This window comes from Oryzias latipes, chromosome 17 (assembly GCF_002234675.1).
Source record: "Oryzias latipes chromosome 17, ASM223467v1".
In the NCBI taxonomy this organism is placed as follows: Eukaryota; Metazoa; Chordata; class Actinopteri; order Beloniformes; family Adrianichthyidae; genus Oryzias; species Oryzias latipes.
In genome coordinates this window covers 31,094,588-31,117,927 of record NC_019875.2, presented here as the reverse complement: position 1 = coordinate 31,117,927, position 23,340 = coordinate 31,094,588, and the positions used below count along the sequence as shown (strand labels likewise).

The 23,340-nt window shown below is 45.4% G+C and overlaps 1 protein-coding gene across 3 annotated transcripts in view; it reads left to right on the top strand.

The window, feature by feature from the left end:
- The window catches only part of LOC105357770 (netrin-G1), a 50,432-nt gene extending 28,317 nt beyond the window's left edge, over positions 1 to 22,115 (top strand). For 2 of the 3 annotated variants that reach the window (XM_023965377.1, XM_020700186.2), the window contains exons 4-7: positions 11,408 to 11,580; positions 15,333 to 15,359; positions 15,964 to 16,008; positions 21,431 to 22,115. In XM_023965377.1, coding sequence (XP_023821145.1) covers positions 11,408 to 11,580; positions 15,333 to 15,359; positions 15,964 to 16,008; positions 21,431 to 21,669 — 484 coding nt within the window. In that variant the 3' untranslated portion in view covers positions 21,670 to 22,115. The remainder of the gene's footprint in view (positions 1 to 11,407; positions 11,581 to 15,332; positions 15,360 to 15,963; positions 16,009 to 21,430) is intronic. The other variant, XM_020700187.2, reaches the window with a different exon arrangement.
- The last annotated feature ends 1,225 nt before the right edge of the window (positions 22,116 to 23,340 follow it).

The window sequence follows — 23,340 nt, the reverse complement described above, 5'->3', positions numbered from 1 at the left end:
AAGATTTTGGCAAAACTGTAAAAAGGATGCAGAAAAGGAGGTCCAGCTGTTGACTGAAGTTATTCCGAGGATGACTATGCACACCGATGAAGATTCTGGAGTTCAACTGAAAAAACAGAACTACATGTCCCAGCAAAGTCAACTAACCTTTAGTGACTGACGTTCAAGCAAAAAGTTCAATAATTGTTTTATTTCCAGAAGAAATATCATGTTTGGCTTCATAAGTGAGCATAACAACACGCTGAAAGCCTTTAGCTATTGATCATTTCAATTGATGATTTAGCAAACAACAACATCAATAGATAAACTTCACCGTCTCTGACAAAAACTTGATGCAGTCGCGCACACACACACACACACACACACACACAGAGGACACCGCGCTGAGCTGCCGCTCCGTGAACCGTGACAGCTGGAGCTGGTCTGATGAACAGTGTGGAAGCTTCAGGTTCTGCTTCACGCCTGCAGCTTCTTCATCCTGAGCTGCTCTCCCATCTCCTAGCAGATGTCTGTCACATGCTGCCATGTTTTCTGCCAGTCATCTGCCAGTCTCCAGTCTTCCATTAGTGCTCATTACAGCCCGCGTTCTTTGTTAATAATATATGGGAGAAAGAGCAGCACATTAACATAAACTGTCTCTGCAGAGCAAGAAGCCATGAATCATCTGCATGTTTGTTGTATGATCAAGCGACACCAGCAGCGCAGGAAAGAAAACAGAGGGGCAGGTAAATATTAATGAATAAAACCGTGAGCAGATAAAATAATAATACATATAAACAGCAGTGCTGGTATTTCTTTAATCTCATTTTTTAAATTTCATTTCCTAATTTTACAAAAGCAAAAGCAGTAACTCAGGTTCTGGTTCTGCTGGGAAATCCCGCATTTAGCCAACCTGAAAGCTTGTTTGTGGTTCTTTTGGTGTGTAGGGGATCGATGGACCCTGCAGGACAAAGGTGTCAAAATAGGAAAGAACGCGGGAGACAGGAAATGTAATGCCAAGCGGGCGATCTTGACTGCGTGTGTAGGGGTTGTTGTTCACACCGGATCGTTTCTACCTGATACCAGCGCGTGTTTTCACAGCTGGAAGACTTTTGATTTGAAATGTCTGCGCGGTGTCAGTGAATCCTCAGGCTTTTTCTGGCACAGCTCTGTTCCGATGAATGAAAGACTGTCATAGAATTCTTGCCGGACACAAACCACAGTTACTCATTTCTCCTTCATGATCAATCTTCAAACGGTCGGTACTTCCGTGCATTAGAGGGACGCCATCCATACGTCACTACCACATCTGAGTCCGTGCTTGGTCAAAGTTCAACTGGTTCAAACTTCCGCGTGCGTTCAATGGATGGACGTTTTGTACGTAGACCCCGAAAAACGGTCTTAAAACTGCCCAAAATGCACATATACGTTCATTGATGTCAACTTTTCCTTGGAAGTGGTCGTTTGAACGTACGTTTCTTTGCCCAGTGTGAACATAGCTTTAGTCAGCAAAAGCAGTCAGCAAACAGGATCCTTGGACAGTCAGCAAAACATCTACTTCCTGAAAAACAAAAGCCGCCTTGATGAATGTGAACCCTCAGACATCACGGGGGGGTGGGGTTCTAGACAATATATGGGACCACATCAGTGCACTCCCTCAGTAATGCACCCTGTCATTGAAACAAATCGCTGGCTTTCTGGGGCAGAGCCTGCAGACATGCAAATGCAGATTCCATTTCACGTTTGCTGAAACCTGGAGCAGGGGAATTAACTGATGATCATGCTCTAATATTTCTCCACCAACCTGGGGAGCCCTGGCAGAGCAGCTTTATGCTTTCACAAAGGGTAGGGCGCACATAATTTGCTTGATGCTACACCTCTGAGAATGACAGAACAGCTCACGAAATGACAAGAACAAACCTAATCGAACTCCTTAATGCTGACAGAGCTCCCTGTAATGGGCTGGGTGAGAAAAATGTCAGTCCACCTGAACCGTGAAGATGTTTCTGTGACTGCGGAGCCGGCTGTCGTCGTGCTTAATCATGACACAAAAAATAACAGGAAACAGACCCAAAGTCCCCCAAACATCTGTAACATCAGTTCAGGAAGTCCATTCTCTGGCCATGATGAGGTTCTACTGAAGGATAAGAAGAGATATCTTCCTTATTTCGGTTCTAATAGGTGTGAACAGGACTGTGTTTGTGTGGCAGAACTTTTCATTTACTGCAGAAAACGTCAAACATGCTTTGCTGCGTTCTTCAGAAACCAACATCTAAAAACAGAAAAGGCACATTTCCAACACCTTCCTGCCGACATCACCGCGACTTCCTGCCTGCTCATCAGTCTTTAAGGAAATCAGTGACTCTCCCAGAGGGTTTGTCTTCCTGTCCATCCAAAACCTCTGCTACTGAACTTCAGCGTGTTCTGTAAAGCTGCGTGGAATAAACCATCCATCCAATCATCTATCCATCCATCCATCCATCCATCCATCCATCCATCCAATCATCTATCCATCCATCCATCCATCCATCCAATCATCTATCCATACATCCATTCATCCATCCACTCTGTGGCGATTGGCGATACGGTAGTTGCTCTCCTTGGTGCGCAGGAGAGCAGCCCTGGTCTGACGCCAGATGCGCTGGCATCTTTGCAGATGGTGTTGGACCAAGAGCACTGCCAAATTGAGTTCCTGTGATGGAAACAGGGGTGGTGAGTATCCAAGGGAGGCCACAAACGGAGACACCCCTGTGGCCGAAAATGGGTGATTATTGTGGGCATACTCAATTCACACCAGGTGATTCGACCAGTCAGAAGTGTCTTGAGCTGCCAGGCAACAGAGTGCCGCTTCCAGCTCTCCGCTTGAACATTGGACTGGGGATGGTAACCTGAAGTGATACTGACAGTTTCTCCCAAGGCAGAGCAGAACGCCTTCCACACCTGGGAGATGAATTGTGGAACGTGGTCAGACACCGTATCAGTTCCATGGTGATGAAACACGTGACTGTTGGCCGTTTCTGTGGCTGTGGGCAGCTGGGGAAGGGGAATGAAGTAAGCTGACTTGGAGAATCTATTAATAACTGTGAATATAACAGAGTTGCCTTGGGAGGGAGGCAGTCCAGTGACGAAATCCACTGCAATGTGGGACCATGGATGACTGGGAGTGGATAGAGGATGGAGGAGTCCTGAGGGGGGAGAGTTGGATGACTTAGAACGTGCACAGGTAGTACAAGCAGCAATATACTCCCGCACGTCTTTTTCCATAGACGGCCAGAAAAAACGTCTACGGAGAAGGCCAACGGTTCTGTGGACTCCGCCATGGAATTAAAAATGGGGGATGTATGCCCCCAGGTAGGAACAGCTGATCTAAGAGATGATGGTACAGAGTTCCGGTTGGGACATGGTGCATGATTAGGTTCCTCACCTTGTGCCTGAAGGACCCTGGTTTCAATGTCCCAGGTGAGGTTACCTATTATGCAGGTGGATGGTATGATGGTGGTGTTGGAATGGGTCTCAGAGGGATTGTATTTGTGGGAAAGAGCGTCCGGTTTGATGTTGCGACTGCCTGGTCTGTAGGTGATAGTGAAGTCGAACCGGTCAAAGAAGAGACACAGACATGCTTGACGGGAGTTGAGTCTCTTAGCCATGCGTAGGTGGGCAAATTCTTATGGGATGTCCAAATGATGAACGGTTGCAGCGGCCCCTCCAGCCAATGGCACCACTCCTCCAAGGCGAGCTTAATCGCCAGCAGTTCTCGATTTCCCACATCGTAATTTTGTTCTGCTGGGGATAGTTGACGGGGGAAGAAAAGCACAAGGTTTGAGCTTGCCTGAAGATTCCTCCCTCTGCGAGAGGACTGCTCCTACTCCAGTGTCGGAGGCGTCGACTTCCATGATGAATTGTTTATTAGGGTCCGGCTGAATGAGAATGCGGGCTGTGACTAAGAGTTCTTTAAGATTTTCAAAAGCCACTTGGGCATCAGGGTTCCATTTAAATGTTTTGACGATGGATGTGAGTTGGGTTAAAGGCGAACTGCTGTAATTTCTGATGAAGCGACGGTAAAAGTTGGCGAATCCCAAAAACTGTTGCAGTTTCTTATGAATGTCAGGAGGCTCCCATTTGATGACAGCTTCTGTCTTAGCTGGATCAGGTCAAATGCGACCCGCCTCAATGATGTAACCCAGGAAAGAGATAGTGGAGACATGAAATTCACATTTTTCTGATTTGACGTAGAGTTGATTTTCTAAAAGCCTCTCCAGGACAAGGCGGACGTGGTTTTCATGTTGAACAGGATTTTGAGAGTAAATGAGGATGTCATCCAGGTAAACGAACACAAAACGGTTGTGGAAGTCTCTGAGAACATTGTTAACGAGTCTCTGGAAAACAGCGGGGGCGTTGGTCTGGCCAAAGGGCATCACGAGATATTCATAGTGGCCTAAGGGTGTATTGAAGGCTGTTTTCCATTCGTCTCCTTCTTTAATACGAACAAGGTGATCTAATTTGGAAAAAAGACAGGCGTCTTGGACTGAATCGAAATTGGAGCTAATAAGTGGGAGTGAGTATTCGTCCTTAACGGTGATTTGATTTAATTGGCGATAGTCAATGCAAGGGCGTAAGAACTTGTCTTTCTTCTCGATAAAAAAGAAACCCGCCCCCACGGAAGTGCCCAGAGGAAAGTTCCTCCTGGATGTAACTTTCCATAGCTGCTTTCTCAGGACCGGATAAAATGAATAGTCTACCCTTGGTAGGGTAGCACCGTTGAGAAGATCTATGGAACAATCATAGGGTCTATGAGGTGGTAAAGCACCAGTTAAACCTTGCAGAAAACGGATTTCAGGTGGGAACCTTAGAAAGGTTAACATTCTCCGAAGTGCTAGACTGGAGTCAATTAGTCATACAGAAAGTACTCCAATAAGTTATGCGTTGGTGTGCCTAATCAAATTGAGGATAATGTAACTTGAGCCAGGAAAACCCCAGAATAATGAGAGGATTGCGTGATAAAGAATTGCATGCATTCTCTGTGGTTAACTGACGTAATACGGAGTATAGGTTTTGTGCGATGGGTTATACGTGCGAGGTGCTGACCTCCTAATCCCGCAGCCTCGATAGGGGAATCCAGAGGTTCAGTGGGCAGAGAAAGTTCCGTGACTAGATGGCGATCAATTAAGCTTTGTTCAGTACCAGAATCAATCAGGGCTTGAAAATCAAAAATCTCCGACAGCAAATTTTGACAGGAACAAATAAAACGATTTCTGTAGACCATACAGAGTCACCCGCCCGCGGCCTGGGGGGTTCTGATGTTAAAATGCAACGCACATTGTGCTAATAGGTGACCATTGTTACTGCAGTAGAAGAAAGAACCTTTCTCTCTCCGTTTTTGACGTTCTTCCATAGTTAGCTTAGAATGTCCGATCTGCATAGGCTCCTCCGTAATATTGCAGAAATGATTAAAGAGGTGAATTTAAAGTTGGGGTGCGAAGAGTGATGTTAGGTGGTTGCTTACGAGTTAGATGGTTACAGTCAGCTTGTGGTTCCTTGAGAGTGACATCCGAACGGAGAGCTGCCAAGAATGATCTTCGAAAAAGTGAGCTTCAGGTTGTGAACAAAGGTGGTCCTTAATGGCCTCATTAAGGGACTAGTAGAAAATTCCCCTTACTGCCTGATCAGGCTAACCTGCTTCCACCGCCAAAATTTGAAAGTCTATAACATGATCACTGAGTGATCGATTGCTTTGCTTGAGACTCAGCAATCGTTGGGTGGCTTCTTCCTGCTTGCGTGGCTGGTCAAAAACCAATCAGAATTCCCCTATGAACCGGTCAAATGGCAGGTGAGAAATGGGGTTGGCAGCTAGAAATGCTTGAGCCCAATGCAGGGCTTTGTTTCTGAGAGAATTAGTGTGTCGTGGGTCCCTCCAGGAAATAAAGGCAGAGCAGCCAAGCTGAGAGTGTTCTTTCTTTAATTCAAGAACCTGAGCACTACAACTGGTCCGCGAAGGGCCACATCAACATATGACACCCTCCAACACTCTCTCATTTCCTGTTACACTTCCTTTTAAATAATAAGCCCCTCCTACTGGGCGTTGCTCTTCATTAAACCAAAGAAAACAAACAGTCTTACATTGTTTAGCAAGACATAAGTAAACACAGAATTAAGCAGTGTGGGTACAGCCACCAGCTGTTGGTGCCGCACTGTCACATAATGGTTAGAGTGATTTAGCTGTGATCAGTTTGATAGTAGCTGGTAACTTGTTGAAAGATTAATTGACATTGCAGAAGGAAAACTCCACAAGCTTTAACATCACCAAAAAAAATGTTCTGGCTGGAGGCGGAAGTTCTTCGGTGATGTAGCGGAAGCGGAGGTGGTCGTGTTGCCTGAAGGCAGAGGCGAAGCTGCAACTGTGGGATTAGAGAATCGTCCCGTTAGTCCCATAAGGGTTTGCGTCATCAAGACCTCGGAAAAGGTCCTGTTGCGCCAAGGCCATTTCAGTTAGCGTGTCGGCTTGACGGCCCAGAATGATTCCCTGCTGGGATACAGTGAAGCAGAGACCTTCCGGGTCAGCTGGGTCAGGAGTTTTGTCAGTTCGTTCTGTCATGACTTGCTATGCGAGACAGACCCAGACGCTGGAGCCCGGAAGGAAACACAGGAGATTAAGATGGTGAGTAATGAGTTTATTTTCCTGGACGAGGATCCAAAGGTGAGTTTGTTGAAGAAGCGCTGGCGATGCGCCGATATTGGTTTGGTTAGCGGAGGTCTTGGCGTGGCTGGAAATCGTGGCTTGGCTGGAGCGTGGCATGGATCAGACAGCTCTTGGGAATACTCAGGGGGTCTATGGTCCATAAGGGGCAACGAACTGGTGATGAAAGCTGAAGCTGGATCTCCTTAAGAAGGCTGGTAGTGGAGGAGGTGAGTGTCCACAGCTGATCTCAATAAGAAGGCAGAGCAGAGAGGGGAGGGGGAGGAGAGACTGCCAGAGGCACCATGACAAATTCTTCCAGTATTTTATCTGGTGACTTTTATTTACTTTTATTTGTCTTTTTTAGCATAGCGATGACATTTTGGGTTTTATGCCGCGTGTGGATCAGCTGTTTTAACAAACCTCCACAGTTTTACCTTCTGATATTTAGAAACCTTTATTGGTGCGGTGTCCACTTTAGGAGGTCAGACCTGTTTTTAATGCATAAACTATGCTCACATAACAGGTGGATAGAAATGTATTCATAGTTACAGAGAACAAGCATCACAACATCACAACCTTGAGAGCCAAACTGCTTAGTGAAGCTGAGGAAGCTGCGCTTTCTGCATTTATATCTGTCAGTTATGCTCTGCCGTCTTACATGTATTATGCATCATATTAGTCGCTCAGACTCTGCTTTAGGTGGAAGAAGTGATTGTTGAGGATACTTTTGTTTTCTTCTTAAACCAGTCTGACCTTTTTGGTTTGAGTTCCGCTTGAGATCTGCTTTGGTTAACCTGGTGCATCACTGATCATCAAACTCATCCTGACTCTTCTTGTACACAGAAATACTTGACCTTTGTTTATGATTATCAGAGCAGTCATGTGATGCCGATGTTTCGTCGAAGACTCGGTCACACAACTGATGACCTCATGACGGCATCCAACAGATGGATCATTCATTTGATTGAATGAAAATAGTCAGTTTAATATTAAGGTTCAGAGACAAAGAAGACATGTTTCTACCCAAATTCCAAACAAAGGGGGCGTCACCCTGGGCTTTAGGGGGCTGGTCCAACGTCCATGTCCAGAGGATTAAAGGAGCCTGAAAACCAAAGACACATCAATCAACAGAACTGTCAGACCAGATCGGTTGTGACCCGGGTCAACAGTGACCAACACTGGTGATGTTTACCCACAGGGTTCTGGTGGAAACCGGACCACTGTTGGTGTAAGACGGGAGAAGAGGAAGACGTGATCTTCAGCAGAGACAAGGAAAGGGAAGGACCTTGAGAAGATTAAATGACTTTATTCATCCCACGATGGGGAAATTCACTTATCTGTGGCAGCAAAATCAACATTCATAAGGAACAGAAAAAAAAGGAAGGAGCTGAAGGAGCTGGTCAGCGCCTCTACAGTTTGGTGCAGGGGGTGGGAGGGGTTATCCATGATGGATGTTAGCTTAGCCAACATCCTCCTGTCCCCCACCTCCTCCATGGACTCTAGTGTGCAGCCCAGGACAGAGCCGGCCTTCCTAACCAGTTTGTTAAGCCTCCTAATGTCTCTGCCTGTACCGCCCCCCGCCCACCACACAACTCCATAAAGGACCACAAACTCAATGTCTAAACCCTGGATGTGTGTGGACCAGCTCCTTCATTTGACAGGAGAACATGACGGACAGAAGAAGGACGGTTCAGATGGAAGGAGAGAGCAGAGGAGGAGAGAAGGATGGGTTGGATCAGAAGCTTCTGGAGGTGAGGAGAGGGTCAGAGAGGAAGTCTGAAGAGCGAAGGTGAAGGTGTGATGGGGAATGTGGTCAGGCCCCCCATGAGATCCAGCGGGGAGAGACATGTGGATGAGGAAACAGGGGTGAGGCAGTGATTGACAGGGGATGCTGGACTGTTTCTAACTGTAAAGTCCTGTGAGCTGCTCACAGCCTGAAAAACACTTATCAAAAAGATTTGATTTGAAAGATCTGATCACTTTCTCACTGTGCAGAGAAACGTTTCCACTGGAGCGGACTCCTGACGGATCCTACTCCTACTCTTCCCTCATTTTCCTTCATTCTTAGCAGCTGAAAAGATGAAGTTTCACTTCCTGTGTTTTTCTCTTGTAAACTGTTGCTGCTGTGGTGTAGCGGGCGTCCCTGCTGTCCAGTAATCAGGAGGAGCAGGATAAATCAGACATGGCAGCTCAACACGGTGCCGTTTTTACAGACGGCAGTGATGAGGTCATTCTATAGTTATGAAGGAAAAAACATGAAACTGTCCATCATCACTCACCAAAGGCTGAATACGATTTGAAGTCTGGACTGGTTCTGATTTACCAACAAATGTGTATAACGGTTGATTCCTGCAGAAATCCACGGCGTGTCCATTTGCTGTGGGCACAGTCTGGCGGTTTCCTTTAAAATCCCAGCCACTCGTGTGAAAACAGGTTTTCCTTCAGATAAAACTTCCTTAAATGTTTACGTCTGATTTACAAAAGGCTCGGTGAGCATCTTTAGTGACCTTTTTTTTTTTAAAGGATTCTCACATTTCCAGAAGACGATGCCGGCAACAAGGCTATCCTTGAACCCCCCCCAGTCCAGATTCTGACCAGCATCCCAACCATTTGGTCTGGTTGTTAATTAAGTGGAAGGTCAAATCTCATCTCTTTTGCCCTCAGGGAGCTGCTGCTGTCTGCATGCTGGAGAAAATGCAGCAGGTCATTAATTTTATGGAGCAGGGACTTTAACTGGTTCAAAAGGTAAGGACTGGGGGGAATTCCTGTAAAAGCTGCTGATGTGAAAGGAGACCAGAACTTAGCCTCGTTCATTCCATGAGTAACCATCAGAGGCCTGTAGTGCCGTCTTTAGGCTACATCGCAGACCAACCCTGCCTTCTGAGTGTCCCGACCAGGTTTAGTCCGGGTCCACCGACAGCAGGAACGGGGCTGTCAGTGGTGTTCAGTAGAAACGTAGATGCTGTTAGAACGAGACAGAAGGGGACCTGAACACGTCCAGAACAACAAGATTTAAAGAGAAGAGCTGTTTGATGAGAAACCTTCAGTGTCTTTGTCTACGAGAATAACCAACACCACATTTATGGAAATGAAAAGGAGTTAATTAAAACAACAGTTGATAACCAGAACTGGCTTAACACAGAGCTACAGGTTTGTATTCAGCTACAATCAATTCAGACAAAGACTCTTTGACCCAAAATGTGCTTTGATACATGGAAAATTATGCAGAAATTTTTAACGAACACACAAAAAACACGCAAACTTTCCAGTTTGTTACATTTTATATTTCTTGCAGAAAATCCAAAACTTTTTTTTTGAGAAGTGCAAAGAAAACCCCAACAGCTGTATTTCTGTCTGTAAAAAATAAACTGCATCCACTGCTGCCTGTGTTAACACTTTAGAAATGGACGATTCTACCTTTTTGCAGTAAATCAATTTTTCTTGTCAGGTTAATGTTCAGCTCTTTCTGATCAGCACATTTAAAAATGTTACTGTGTGAAGTCTGAGACCATCACCTCTGCCTCCTGCTCACCCCCCCACCACCACCACCACCACCAAAGGCTTTGTAGTCTGAGGTTTCTGGGAATTAGAGTCAGAGGAACCAAACCAAAACTCCGCCTTTCTTAGTTTAGTCTTCACACTTTAATAGGAACACATCAAAGCCAAAATACTGAAAAATTAAAGATTATGATTCAACCTGGAGAAATCGTTTCACAAATATTTAGCATGAATCCATCTGAGAGAGTTGTGCTACTGTGATGAACAGAAGCAGTTTGATGCAGAGGTTGATTTGACGGCTTTTCCTCTGTTTACTCACGTTTTTTTCCCGCTGAAGTTCATCAGCAGCTCAGACTAGGACACGCCTTCCCGTTTTCCCCACAGTTATCGATCACTGATGGGAGATGTCACGGGAAGGCCAGGAAGTCAATTAGGATGGATCCATTTCAACTTCTGCTGTCATTTCTGGGTCTCATGTTCTAACCACAGATCCCCAGCTAAAACAGGAGAAATCTTTCCTCTGAAGCACTTTGTAAAAACAAACATGTTCATGATGTGGAGCCATTAGCTGGCCACGCCTCTGGGGAGCTTTCAGATCAACCACCTCCTACATCGCCAGAGGCCGAGGTCACAAACTGTAACCTTTAACCCCCTGGCATTAAACCAGATATGGAGGATTTTATTTAAAATCTGGCTATAGGAAAGTATCTCCTGCAGACACGCTCAGCTGGAGTTGATGCGTGCGAGTGTGATGGTTCACTCCCTGTGTTCTGTCAGAAGCATCGGTTCAGTCTGAAAAACCAACCCCAGAATCCTGATTTCTGGATTCTTTTTAAGCAACACAAGTCTAAATTTCAGGAAAAAAGGATAAATCCAAAAAGCCTCTGCCTGTCTTTAGTCTATCATATCTCTTCCAGGTCCTGTTTGTGTCCAATTAGGGAATCTGACAAAGTGCCTTTCATTTTGTTCTCAGAGTGGTAAAAGGAGCTTGGCCGCATCGCTCTTCTCTCCACGGGCTCTGCGACAAATGAGGCCTTGTGTTCTTAGAGGACAGCATAATGAAGCTTTGAGGAGGCGTGATCCAAGTCAGATAACCCGCCAGGATTTCCATTTTTGCTGTCAAAACATGTTGAAAGACATAAATAGACTTAGCCGCCAGGGCAGACTGCATTTCCTCTTCAAAAGGTATTGATTCAACGGGAGCAGGAGGGTGCGCGTTGATGTGTGCCTTTTGTCCCTGTGCCTTTGTCTCAGGTGCAAGTGCAACCTGCACGCCAACAGCTGCGTGTTCGACAAAGGGAAGCTGGGATGTGAATGTGAGCACAACACCACGGGCCCAGACTGCAGCCGCTGTAAGAAGCATTACCACGGACGAGCCTGGAGCGTCGGCTCCTACCTCCCAATACCCAAAGGAACCGCCAATATATGTAAGTAAAAGCTCCTTCTAGTGTTCTGTGGACACCAGCCAGTCCGCAGGAACAGAGCACAGCTTTCCCCCGATGCTTCTCGGTTCACGTCAACAGCCAGACGCCATAAATCAACCCGTTTCTGGGATGATTCTGACCACAATGTTGACAGATTTTCATTTCTTAGAAAAACTACTGGACGTTTAAAGAGCGTTTTCACTGAGGCTGTTTGTTTTCTACTAAGACGAGCTGGACGGCCATCAGGCTCAGCCGAGGACGACCGAAAACAGACTTCCAATCGGATTTTGTGTTTAATCGTCAGTTGGGTTGTGGAGCAGCAGTTAGTCTGAACCGGAGTCAGACTGACAAACACACACCACCCGCCAGTCATTTCAACAGAACAGCAGGGGGGCCATTCCAGAAGGCCCGTTTAAACTATCCTGACTTTAACCCTGAACTCTGGCTGAAATCCACCTGAACTTGCTTACTCTGGGTATGTCGGTTCCCAAAGACCGGATATAAGTTGGTGTAATTACGCCTCACTTGGTAACCCTGGGTTAATGCTCGTGCACAGCAGGTACACAAAGACATTCTCAATGGATCGCCGATTTCTGGCGTCACCATGGAAACGCGAGAAAAAAAGAGAGCGCTATACTTCAGTGAGAAGGAGTCTGAGATTTTAATGACGGCGTATGAAGATTAGACGACCATCAAAAAAGTAACACGGCTGCATCATCAGCAAAAGAAAGAGTTTCTGCTTGGAGAAAAAGAACAGACAAAGTAAACGCACGAGTTTCTGATCTTATTTCTATTTTCATTGTGATGCATGTTTATATAAATTATCTAACTTAAATTAATTCAGTTGGTAACAAGTAATTGAGTTCAATTTATTCATCCTAATTTCTTACTTCTATCCAACTCAATATTTTTATACAACTCAAATTTACATATTTATCTAACTAAATGTAATTTTACTCCAATTAAATTAAAGTTTTTCCATCTTAATTTATTGTACTTCTTGAACTCTCATGTCTAAATTTGAGGCTGCAGATATTCTCATTTTTAGAACTAAAATAAATGAAACAACACGGATTAAAATCATGTAACCATTTACCATATCTCTGAATCTATCATTACACATCTTCACAGGGTGCTATATAAACTCATCCTCCTCTCCCTCCCTCTCACTCATGGTGCAGAAAGAATTAAACATAGGACAAATAACTCGGCAAAACACAGTAAAACAGGTAAAGAACTAAACACATTTGGTCAAAAACCCACACTTGAACCCAAATCCGTCCAGACAGGCAAAGGGAATGGTATCCCACAATTCCTAGCGGTGCCGATCTAACAGCAGCACCAAAGTTGCACCTACTTTATTGAATTAATTTAAATGAAAGTAAAATAACTGTCTGATAACTACGTGTTATTTTTAAGCTGACTTAACAAAAAAGAAAATGATTTATCTTAACTGAAGCAAATAATGAAGTTAGATCAAAGTAAAAAGTTTCTCTTTCCAACATCCATACGTGGTCTTATCACCCTCTCATGGTGGAAAAAGTATTATCTGAGCTTCTTCATCCACTAAATCATCTTCAAATGGACACGTCATGCTGCTTCACCTCTCTGAAAACAAACTAACCTTCAACTAAACCTGCTCCAGACCAGGTTATGTTCAGAGCATGAGTTGCTATGGCAACTTGACCTACCCTGAAACATACCTCCATTTCTGGAACCGAAAGCTGAGGTTATCAACTTCCTTAGCCTCAAACTTACCGTGATAACTAGCATAACCTGTTTTCTGGAACACCCCCCAGCTGTCAATCAGTCTAATGGTGGAGATTTAACTGAATGACAACAAAACACTTAAACACAACCATTTAAACTTACACACACACTCACACACTGACACCAACAAATACACACGGATTTAGCATACTAAACATGAGACCCTGAACACAGACACAAAAATATATACACACGAAAAATGATCGCAACCTCAGACACTTGCACACAATCGCACACACAGATTGAGCCAGATTCGCAAACACACCCACACACCAATGCAGATTTACGCACAAAAACAGACACACGTGCACAAAAACACTCACAAATACAGAAAACCTGCATACCCAGACACGCACTCACACACACACATCCTGCAGACACACAAAGAAGCACAAACAGCCAAATTCCAACATGTGAAGCAGAGATTTTCCGTCTGTTTCTGAATCAAAGTCCACTAAGGTCCTGAGGGTCGCGGATCTGCTCACAGAAATGTTTGCAGTTTTTATACTGCATAGATTGTTTTCATTGGCTGCAGCCCCTCAGGTGTGTAACAGCTGTGAGTCAAAGTGGGGCGAAAAGGGCTTTATTATTGTAATTATTATAATCTGGGGCGGGACACATTTATTTAATCCACGCCACCGGCTGGAAGGTTCAAAAAGGTTTGGTGTAAAGGCTGGTCCTGCCCACAGGAACCTCTGCTGTCCCGCTCTGGGATGGGCTGCAGCAGCTTGACTCCAGAAACATTTCATTTCTCCTCATCCGCTGATTCTCCAGGATCATTTTTGTCTGGAGCATTTTCTTCTCGTTTTGCTTCGTTCTGGATGAATCCGAGGATTCTCCATGAGTGTGCGTTCCCTGGGTTTGTGTGTTTGTACACAGCTTTGTGTGTGTTTGGAGTGTTTTTGTGAGGAAGGCTGTGAACTCTGGAGATATTGCTGGATTTACCTCTGCGCCTCTGTTGTGTTATGAGCTCAGTCAGATTGACAGGACGTTATTAAAAAACCAACACTTGGACGCCTCTGCACCGGACTGACGAAACCAAGCGCTGGCCCTATCAAAGTAATATTGCTGCTTGTTTGTCTGTGGCATAAAATGCAATAATAATGAACATGGAAGTGACGCAGCAATATTAGTCCCCCAGGTGTTGGAAGAACTCACCTTTGGATTCTTCTTATTTCTCTCATGAGCCAAGCTTGGGCTGCAGAACCTGCTGTAAAAACATTAAACACAGTCCTCCTGAAATGACCAAAGTATCCTTTGTTTTAGCAATCTGTCAGCAGTGTTTCCCTTTTTCCTGAAGGTGGTTCATCACAGAGACTGCGTGTACCCTCTTACCCTCAGATACGACCTTCATGACCCAACATTAGAGCCTGATGCATGTAGAGACGATAGCTGAGAGATTCACTTGAAAACAAATCTAAGAAATTCTCTCCAGGAAATAAGAATCACTTCATAAAAGACGTTGACAGTTCCCTTTATGTGATGAGCATCATCACATAAAAACTGTTGGCAAATTAAAGGGAACCTGAAACTCACGTGGAGGTTCAAAGATGCAAAAGACTGACGATCGCCCGCTGCAAAGACGCTGAACCATGGAACCAGACAGGGACAGAAAGACCAGACTGTGACGCACGACTCAGGGAGAGGAGCTGGCTTATGCACGCTCCTGCCATCACTAAAAGAAGACTCTACTGCTTTATTATTTTCAGTCATCGCTATGGTAACAGTGAGGAAATGTCAGCACGTTACACCTTAAACCCACTTTATTCTGAAAGATCAAAGACATCCTTTATGTCACTTCCTGCAGACGCTCTTTAAATCCCAAACTGCCATGGCTGCATTTAAATGCTGCTAATATGAACAGAACCAAAGGACAAAGCAAGAATAAAACGTGAACTCTGGGGTTTCTCAGTAGCAGCAGTGAACTGAAGTGTGCAGCATCTGAACGAGCCGACAGTAAAACTGTGTTTCTGCTCTTTCCACAGGCATTCCCAGCATGAACGGACCAGTGCGTAAGTCTTTAACCTCACCGGCTGGCATGCTCTGTGATGTTCCTCAGTAACAACTGACTGTCCACCAGTCCAACAGGAGAAACAAAGTTCACCACCAGTTCCATCTGCAGACCCTCTGGGTTTCATTTGAGATTGTAGGAAATGAGGACCAGAAAACATTTCAGTCACAGCAGAAACCAGGCAAAAAAATACTAAAAAGTGACTTTGTTTACTTGAACTGTTGGTTCAAACACTGCTGCAGGAGCCATGCATGCTGTGTGCTTGTGTTTCAACAACAGAGGAACGTTGTGCTCCACACATTCAAGTCTCTGCAACAAACCCACACAAGCACAAATATGAGCCCAGAGCAAAAAGTCCTTTATGAAGGCGCGATTCCAGCCGAGCATCACTGTGCATGTTGATGCCTGAAGGTGACTCCTCACTCTGAATAACAAAAGCCAGGCTTCGTCATTTCAGCTGCATGCAGCGCTTCACTTCTGCATCTGTGACACCTTCAGTAGATCAGGCCAGAAAAACCGTTTGCACTTTGACCCCTGCTCTAAAACCCACAGTACGAGTTCTGCAAAAACACAGACTAATTGTAATCTCTCCCATTTTTACCCAGATCGAGCAAATGCTTCGTCTCTCGGTGTTGTAAATCGTAACAAAGGTAGGCCTGCAGGCTCTAACTTCAGCATATTCACTGATGCCAAAGTAACTGTTTGTTTGGAAAATAGGATTTTAGAAATCATGTTTTCTGCTGTTCAGCAGACATGCTGAGAGACTGGGCCACACGAGGCCACAGCCCTCTGACCTCCGATTGTCTCCTTGTTTTAAAAACCCAGAATGCACCATTCCTGCCTTCTGTACCAGGTTATTGAGAGAGATAGGGGAGCAGAGAAGGAAGGAAAGATGAGGCTTCAGAAGGGTTACATAGATATGTTGGTATGCAGCGATCTCCTGATCATCTTAAAGAGCAGACCTGCCGTGTGGAGAGCATGAAGGTCCTGCTTTACCACCAGCAGAAAAAATCAAGGAAAACATTTCCGTCATCAGGAGGAGCTTTAATGGAGAGCTTTGCTTTCTGGCTCAGCTCTCTCTTCACCACAACGGACCGGTACAGCGACCGCATAATGGCAGAGGCTGTTCTAATCTGCCGGTCTTTCTACCGCTCTGATCTTCCCTCATTCCTGAACAACTACTCCACCTGGGGCAGGAGCACTCCACCCACCCAGAGAGGGCTAACTAGCTGGGAACCACGGCCTTAGCGGTGCTCACTCTCATCCCAGCCGTAAACCGCCCCAAATGCACGCTGGAGATGCTGGCTCCATGAAGCCAACAGGACAGCATCATCTGCAAAGAGCAGACAGGAAATCCTATGGTCCCCAACCAGACTCACCCTATTCATAGAGCGCCCTCTACAGGACGCCAAGGGGGATGCGGTCAAACGCCTTCTCCAAATCCACAGAACACAACTGGACTGGATGAGTAAACTGGTCCACCGCTCTGCCAGCAGGACGGAAACCGCACTGTTGTTCCTGGATCACAGGTTTGACCATCAGCTGGACTTTCCTCTCCAGGACTCTGGATTCGACTTTCAGGCTGAGGAACCTGATTCCCCGATAGCAGAAACACACCCCCGTTCCGGGAAAGAAGGTGGTGGTGAACAGCCCCCAGACTCCCCAGCCTCTGCTTCCTCAGCAGACGGCGGGTCATTGGGGTTCAGGAGAGCCCTCCACCGCCCGACAACATCTCCAGTTGAAGTCAACGGTTCCACGCCACCACCACGCTGCCTGAATGGACGTTTGATAACGACCAGCACAGATGTTAGGAATCAACTCAACTGGAATTTCTGAAATGGTTTTAAAAAAGTGACCTAAATGCTACAATCGACAGGAAGTGGTGAAACTATTGCTGACTTTTTTAAATATTAAAGTTCAGCACTAGAAAACGTCGTCTTTTATACAGTTTAAAGGCAAGAATTCCAAGTTTTTTTTCTGATTCTGGTCTAAATGAATTTTCCAGTCTCTGTTTTTCTATACCGAGTCAGTTTAACTGGAAGCTGGTTAGAATCCTTTGAAATGTTTAAACCCCAGAATTCTGACAGACAAGTCAGAGCTTCAGCTTTCAGTCATGGTTTCTGCCACTGTCAGCACACCGATGGCTTCAGTTCAGCTTCATTTATTTATCCCAATATCACAACACAGCTGCATCAAAGGGCTTCACACCAATAACTGTAGAAAAACATAGAATCAGTCATAAAATATGAACAGCTGACAGCTAGACTAGACAGACCCTGGACATCCATTCAATTCAATTCAATTTTATTTGTATAGCCCAAAATCACAACAACAGTCGTCTCGATGGGCTTCGAAGTAAAACATGAAATCAAAAGGATCACGAATACAAAGAGTTCAATAGAAAAATACTAAAATGAACTAACAAACTGACTAAGCTATACTGGCATCCCTGCCCTTAGACCCCCCTTCGCGGTAAGGAAAAACTCCCAAAAAAACCGGATTCCGGAAAAAACGAAGAAACAACGAAGAAAAAACATCCATCCCTGCCCTCAGACCCTCGTGTTGAACCCCACAGCTGGAATCAGGACGTAATGACGAAGCCTGCATGATAATATGATCAGGAGGCTCTGCTGGCTCATCTTTCAGATTGATCCGGTGTAATTAAACCGCACTGGTTCATGTCAGAGTTTATAATTAGAAGATTCTATATGCGGCATTATGGTTTCTCCAAGGTGCTGCTGAGTGAAGCTACCGGAAAGCTAAAGACAAGCACAGGACTCTCCGGCATAGGAAACTGAGACAGGTTAACAGAATATACACTAATCTTTAACACAAAAATGTTACTAAAATGTTAAAAGAGACAGACACCTTAAATACGACTAATGGAGAGGTCACAAACAATTCCTGCAGCTGAGGTGCACATTTCCAGACTCTGGACAAGGTCCTGATACCTGTGGGGTGGCGGCTGACGCCCGTCCGTCATGGGAAAGCCACAGACTCCGGTGCCATCTAGCGTGTCACGGACACACGATGAGGTGGCTCCAAAGTCCAAATGCACCGAATCCACAACATGCAAGCAGCATCCAGAATGGAGATTTCCAAACACGGCACCTATAAACACATGTAGATTCAACACATTACCAAACATGACATCCTAGGTGGACGGCAGACCGGAGCAGCACCAGAAGCCTGTGGTCCGGCCTGCCATTCTGGCCAGACTATGCAGCCATCCAGCATCTGATGCTGCAATCAGGGCCCTCATCAGCATTGCTGGGGGGCGTTTGGTGCTACCCTCAGCTAGAAAGCCCTGTGCTGAGCAGCATTTGCAGCCGGACTCTGCTTACAGGCAGCTTGAGGCTGAGCAGCAGGCTGGCGCTGAACTCTGACGCAGGGAAACTGCTTTCATAAAGCCGCTGCAGGTGAGCAGCTGCTGCGTACAGGTGGAATGCTTCTACAGAGTGGCAGTTCACCTGACAGGTATAGTTCAGGTTTATTCATTTCAAGCAATAACTAAAGAAAAAGACAAAAAACAAATTATCAAATCAATTTTGCACACGCGAAGTGAATTTAATGCCGCCTCTGTTGTGAATGATTTAATTTTCCCCATAATCGGTTTTCCAGATCCATTTAATGTTAATGCTTTCAGTCCTAGTCTAGATCATCATTTAGATATTGCTTATTGATTAATATCAGGTGAAAATATTTCACTATTGCAGAATTAAAATACATCACAATATAAATGTAGGAACAATTTAAAAAACATTACACAGGCCACACCCTTAATGGTTTGTGGGAAATTAAGTCATGTTGTGGTTCTTAAAAAATCTTCATTTTCAAACAGATGCTGCTGTTTCTGCAGGATCTTCTCATTTTGAGTCATCAGTAAAACCTCAATGCAAAATCAGCTTTCCTGGGGGGGGGGGGGGGCATTGTCAGGATACTTTGCATCCATATTCTCCACTCCCCCCCTTAACATAGAATGGTAAAGAATGACAGGAGAAGTGGCGCCAAGCCTCGAGTTATGCTGACGTTTCTCCTTTGAGGTTTTGGCTCAAACAAGACAAAAATAACTGAATAAATAAATGTTTTATTTTATTCATTTACAATAAATGTAAATGTGAGGACACTAATGACAATGACTGCAACAAAAATGCAGCAGGAAGTCACCCGAGGAGCTCAGTGGTAACAGACCCATCCATCCAGCAGGTAGCCCACATTTAAAACTCCTTCCCTCCGTTGCATCAGCCGCTTGTCCTCTCTGCTGAGGAGAATTTTCTTCCTGTTGCTTCATTCAGCACCAAGCCAGAGGATGAAGCTGTCAAACAGTTCAGGGGAAAATGTCACATCTGACAGAGGTGTGAGGAACAAACCTCTGTTTCCTCTTTCAGTCCAGGAGTAAAGCGAAGCAGAAAAGCTGAATGAACTTCATCTGTGCAACATGAAGGAGAGGACTTGACATCCAGTGCAGCCAAACATCAGTGTGACCCAGACCAGACCTTTAACACTTTAGATGCATCAAAATAAAGAGGAATCCCTTCAAAACAGACAGATGGCACAGAATGTTCAGACGACGCTTTAGGATAATCACAAAAAGCCGGGAATGAAAACATTTTTCTAAAACCGACATTTTCAGCAAAACCACGACAATGCAGAAGACCTGGCATTAAAGAACTAAAAACCAGACACGTCTAGAGGCTGAGGATGGACATGGAACCGCTGTGGATAATCATCAACATGGACCCGGAGTCACTGACAGGAAACAACTCGACACAAAACACGAACACTGAGAAATAAAAGAACAAACCACAACACATAAGGAGGTAACGTAAGGCCACAGCCCTACAGGCCACCTCCTGCAGGAACAGCCTCACTGCACTGGCCTGCTCTGGTCTGCTCTGGTCTGTACTGGTCTGATCTAGTCTGCTCTGGTCTGACCTGGTCTGTACTGGTCTGATCTAGTCTGCTCTGATCTGGTCTGTACTGGTACGATCTAGTCTGCTCTGGTCTGACCTGGTCTGTACTGGTACAATCTGGTCTATTCTGGGCTGATCTAGTCTGCTCTGATCTGATCTGGTCTGATCTGCTCTGATCTGCTCTGGTCTGATCTGGTCCAAATGTCTCACAGTCATGGCCTTACATCCAGAGGCAAAAAATGAGACAAACTCCATAGTTGCCGAGTGATTCAAAAACTGGTTTATTAAATTGTTCTCAGTGGTTCTGTAACATCTGGATCCTCCAGAATATGCTGGAGCGCCTTGGTACCAACAGCGAGGTCCAAATGGGATACCTCTGTGTTCCTTGTTCTGTTGGAGAACCTCAGGAACGTGCAGAAACTTCATGATTACCGCCTGGATGTTCATGACTGTCTGTAAAATGATAGACGACAGCAAAAATGAGATATTTAGCTTAAAAACCCACCGTGAGCTCTTTTCTTCATGCTCAGATCTGTGTGAGAGGGAAACGGGGAAATCTGAAATCAGGTTTGGTATTAGAAATGATTATGGTTTGGGGTTTATTCTGATTAATGCATCCCATCACTAACAAAGCAAAAATGTAATTACTATTCATGCAGGGAGAGTTTTCCAATGACTGGAGTCTTTCTGGAAATGAAAGCTCCCAGATTTCCCCCTAAAACAGCAGAAGAGCTCAGAGCTTTGACGGAAAGAAAACAGGAATATCCACCAACTGAATCATTTCCCTCTAAAGCAGGAAGGAAGAAAGACAGTCGGATTCCTTCAGAAACTCGTCTCGATGCAGATGAGACGTTTGATTTTTTTAGCTCATCTGTTTGTTAAAAGGCTGAATGCAAAAATCAAAGAGCAGCAAAAGGTAAATGACCAGGAAAGGCTGATTAGCATATCAAAGGTTGTGTTGGTTTGATGGCCGCGGGCGTTTGTGCGGCGTTCGCTCTGGCGGGGGAGAAGGGCGTCGTCACAAACCTCCGCCTCTCTCTGATTCGGATTCAGTTCTGCCGCTCTGTGCTGAGCTTTGTGGAAACGTCTCTGTGACGCAAAGAAAGGTTTAGGGAACATGTGACTGATGACCCCTGCCCTCTCCGTTTGTCCTCTGCAGCTCGCGTCTGCGACAACGCCATGCTGCGCTGTCAGAACGGCGGCACGTGCCACCACCATCAGCGCTGCCACTGTGCCCCCGGCTTCACCGGCGTCCTGTGTGAGAGGGCCCGCTGCCAGGGGCCTGGAGAGTGCGAGGACCAGCGGTCTGGACAGCCGCCGCTCCGTCGTTTCTTCATCAGCCATCCTCTCATCCTGACTGTGGCGGCGCTGTCGCTCCCTGTGGTTCCTGTGTGCTGAGCAGCCAGAACCAAACCTAGAACTGAACCCTCAACCCCACAGGCGTGAGCGGGGAGGAACAGCGCTCAGCATCGCTATAAATAAGTCTGTATATTCCTCCCTGGTGGGTGGTGTCTACACCGATTCCTTTTTGACCCGTGAGAACGCCGTTGCTTAGAGAACCTGAAGCTCCACCAGAGACTTACACTTTAAGTCTTTACATCAGACTTTACATCTTTTCCTCATCCCTCCCTTCCCCTGCTTTAGTCCGCCTGGTGTTCCTCTGATGAAGGGTTCTGCAGAACCTGCTGTACTATCTAGTAGTCTTCTAAGGCCTTGAAATCTGGCTTCAGCTCAGTTATAGGGAGAAAAAAGTTCTGTTATGTATTTAAATGAGTATGTATGTATGTATGTATGTGTGTGTGTGTCTCTGTATGTGTGTGTGTGTGTCTGTATGTATGTATGTGTGTGTGTATTGTATGTATGTATGTATGTGTGTATGTGTGTGTGTGTGTATGTATGTATGTATGTATGTTTGTATGTATGTATGTATGTATGTATGTATGTATGTATGTATGTGTGTGTGTCTCTGTATGTGTGTGTGTGTGTCTGTATGTATGTATGTGTGTGTGTATTGTATGTATGTGTGTATGTGTGTGTATGTGTATGTATGTATGTATGTATGTATGTATGTATGTATGTATGTATTTGTGTGTGTATGTATGTGTGTATGTATGTGTGTGTGTCTGTATGTGTGTGTGTATGTATGTGTGTGGTAGGAATGTATTTGTGTTACTTTGTATATCATGGGGGTTTTCAGGATGATGCTAAAGAAACAAAGAAAGATGGTTTGTGTTTTTTTGATACAGCTAGTCTGTCCTGTAGCTGATGTGGAGCATGGGAGTGGAAGTATCATGATTTGTTTCTGTGACACAGAGCTGCTGTCAGGCGTTCACGTGCACACTCACACAGCTCACTCCCACCAGAGCCCAAAACAGACACAAGCCTTCATCTCTGAACATCAGCATCTTGTTCTGTAGTGACAGCGTTTTACAGAAGCTGTGTGGAATAAACGTGTTTATTGTTTGTCGATAAATCCATGAAACAGCTGCATGTCACCTGAAGAAGATTCAGAACAACTGCAGCATCATTGGCTGATAAGAACACGTCTGTCCAAGCAGTCACAGTGTTGAGATCCAAATGAGGAAGAATCCAAGGTGTCCTCAGCCCAAATCCCATCAATTTTATGTAAATGGAACCAGCTGAGGGAACGTGCGACGGCTGCAAAGGTTGTGCAGCTCAGCCTGTGATCACAGTTAATCCTCAAATCAAATGGAAGGAGGAGGTTTTCTGAGCGAGGTCTGCTGAAAGCCGTCGACCTGCTGAGGGAGCCGCACAGAGCTGCCTGTTCTGGAAGCCCGCCGGAGTTCATGGAGGATCAATGGAAATGCCGGAGTCCCGGCCCCCCAGCTCAGAAACCAAACGCAGATTCACTTCAGTCGTGAGGACGTCGTGAAACCTTTAGCTGGTGTTTCATTGAAGTGCCTCTCCTGAAATGACAATGTCCACCACTGACTCTCTGTTTCTGCTAAACAAAGGTTTTGCCCAGGGGTGGGCAAACTGCGGCCCGCGGGGTGGATCCGGCCCGCCTCCATGTTTGGTCCGGCCCACTGAACAATATCAGAGACCCAT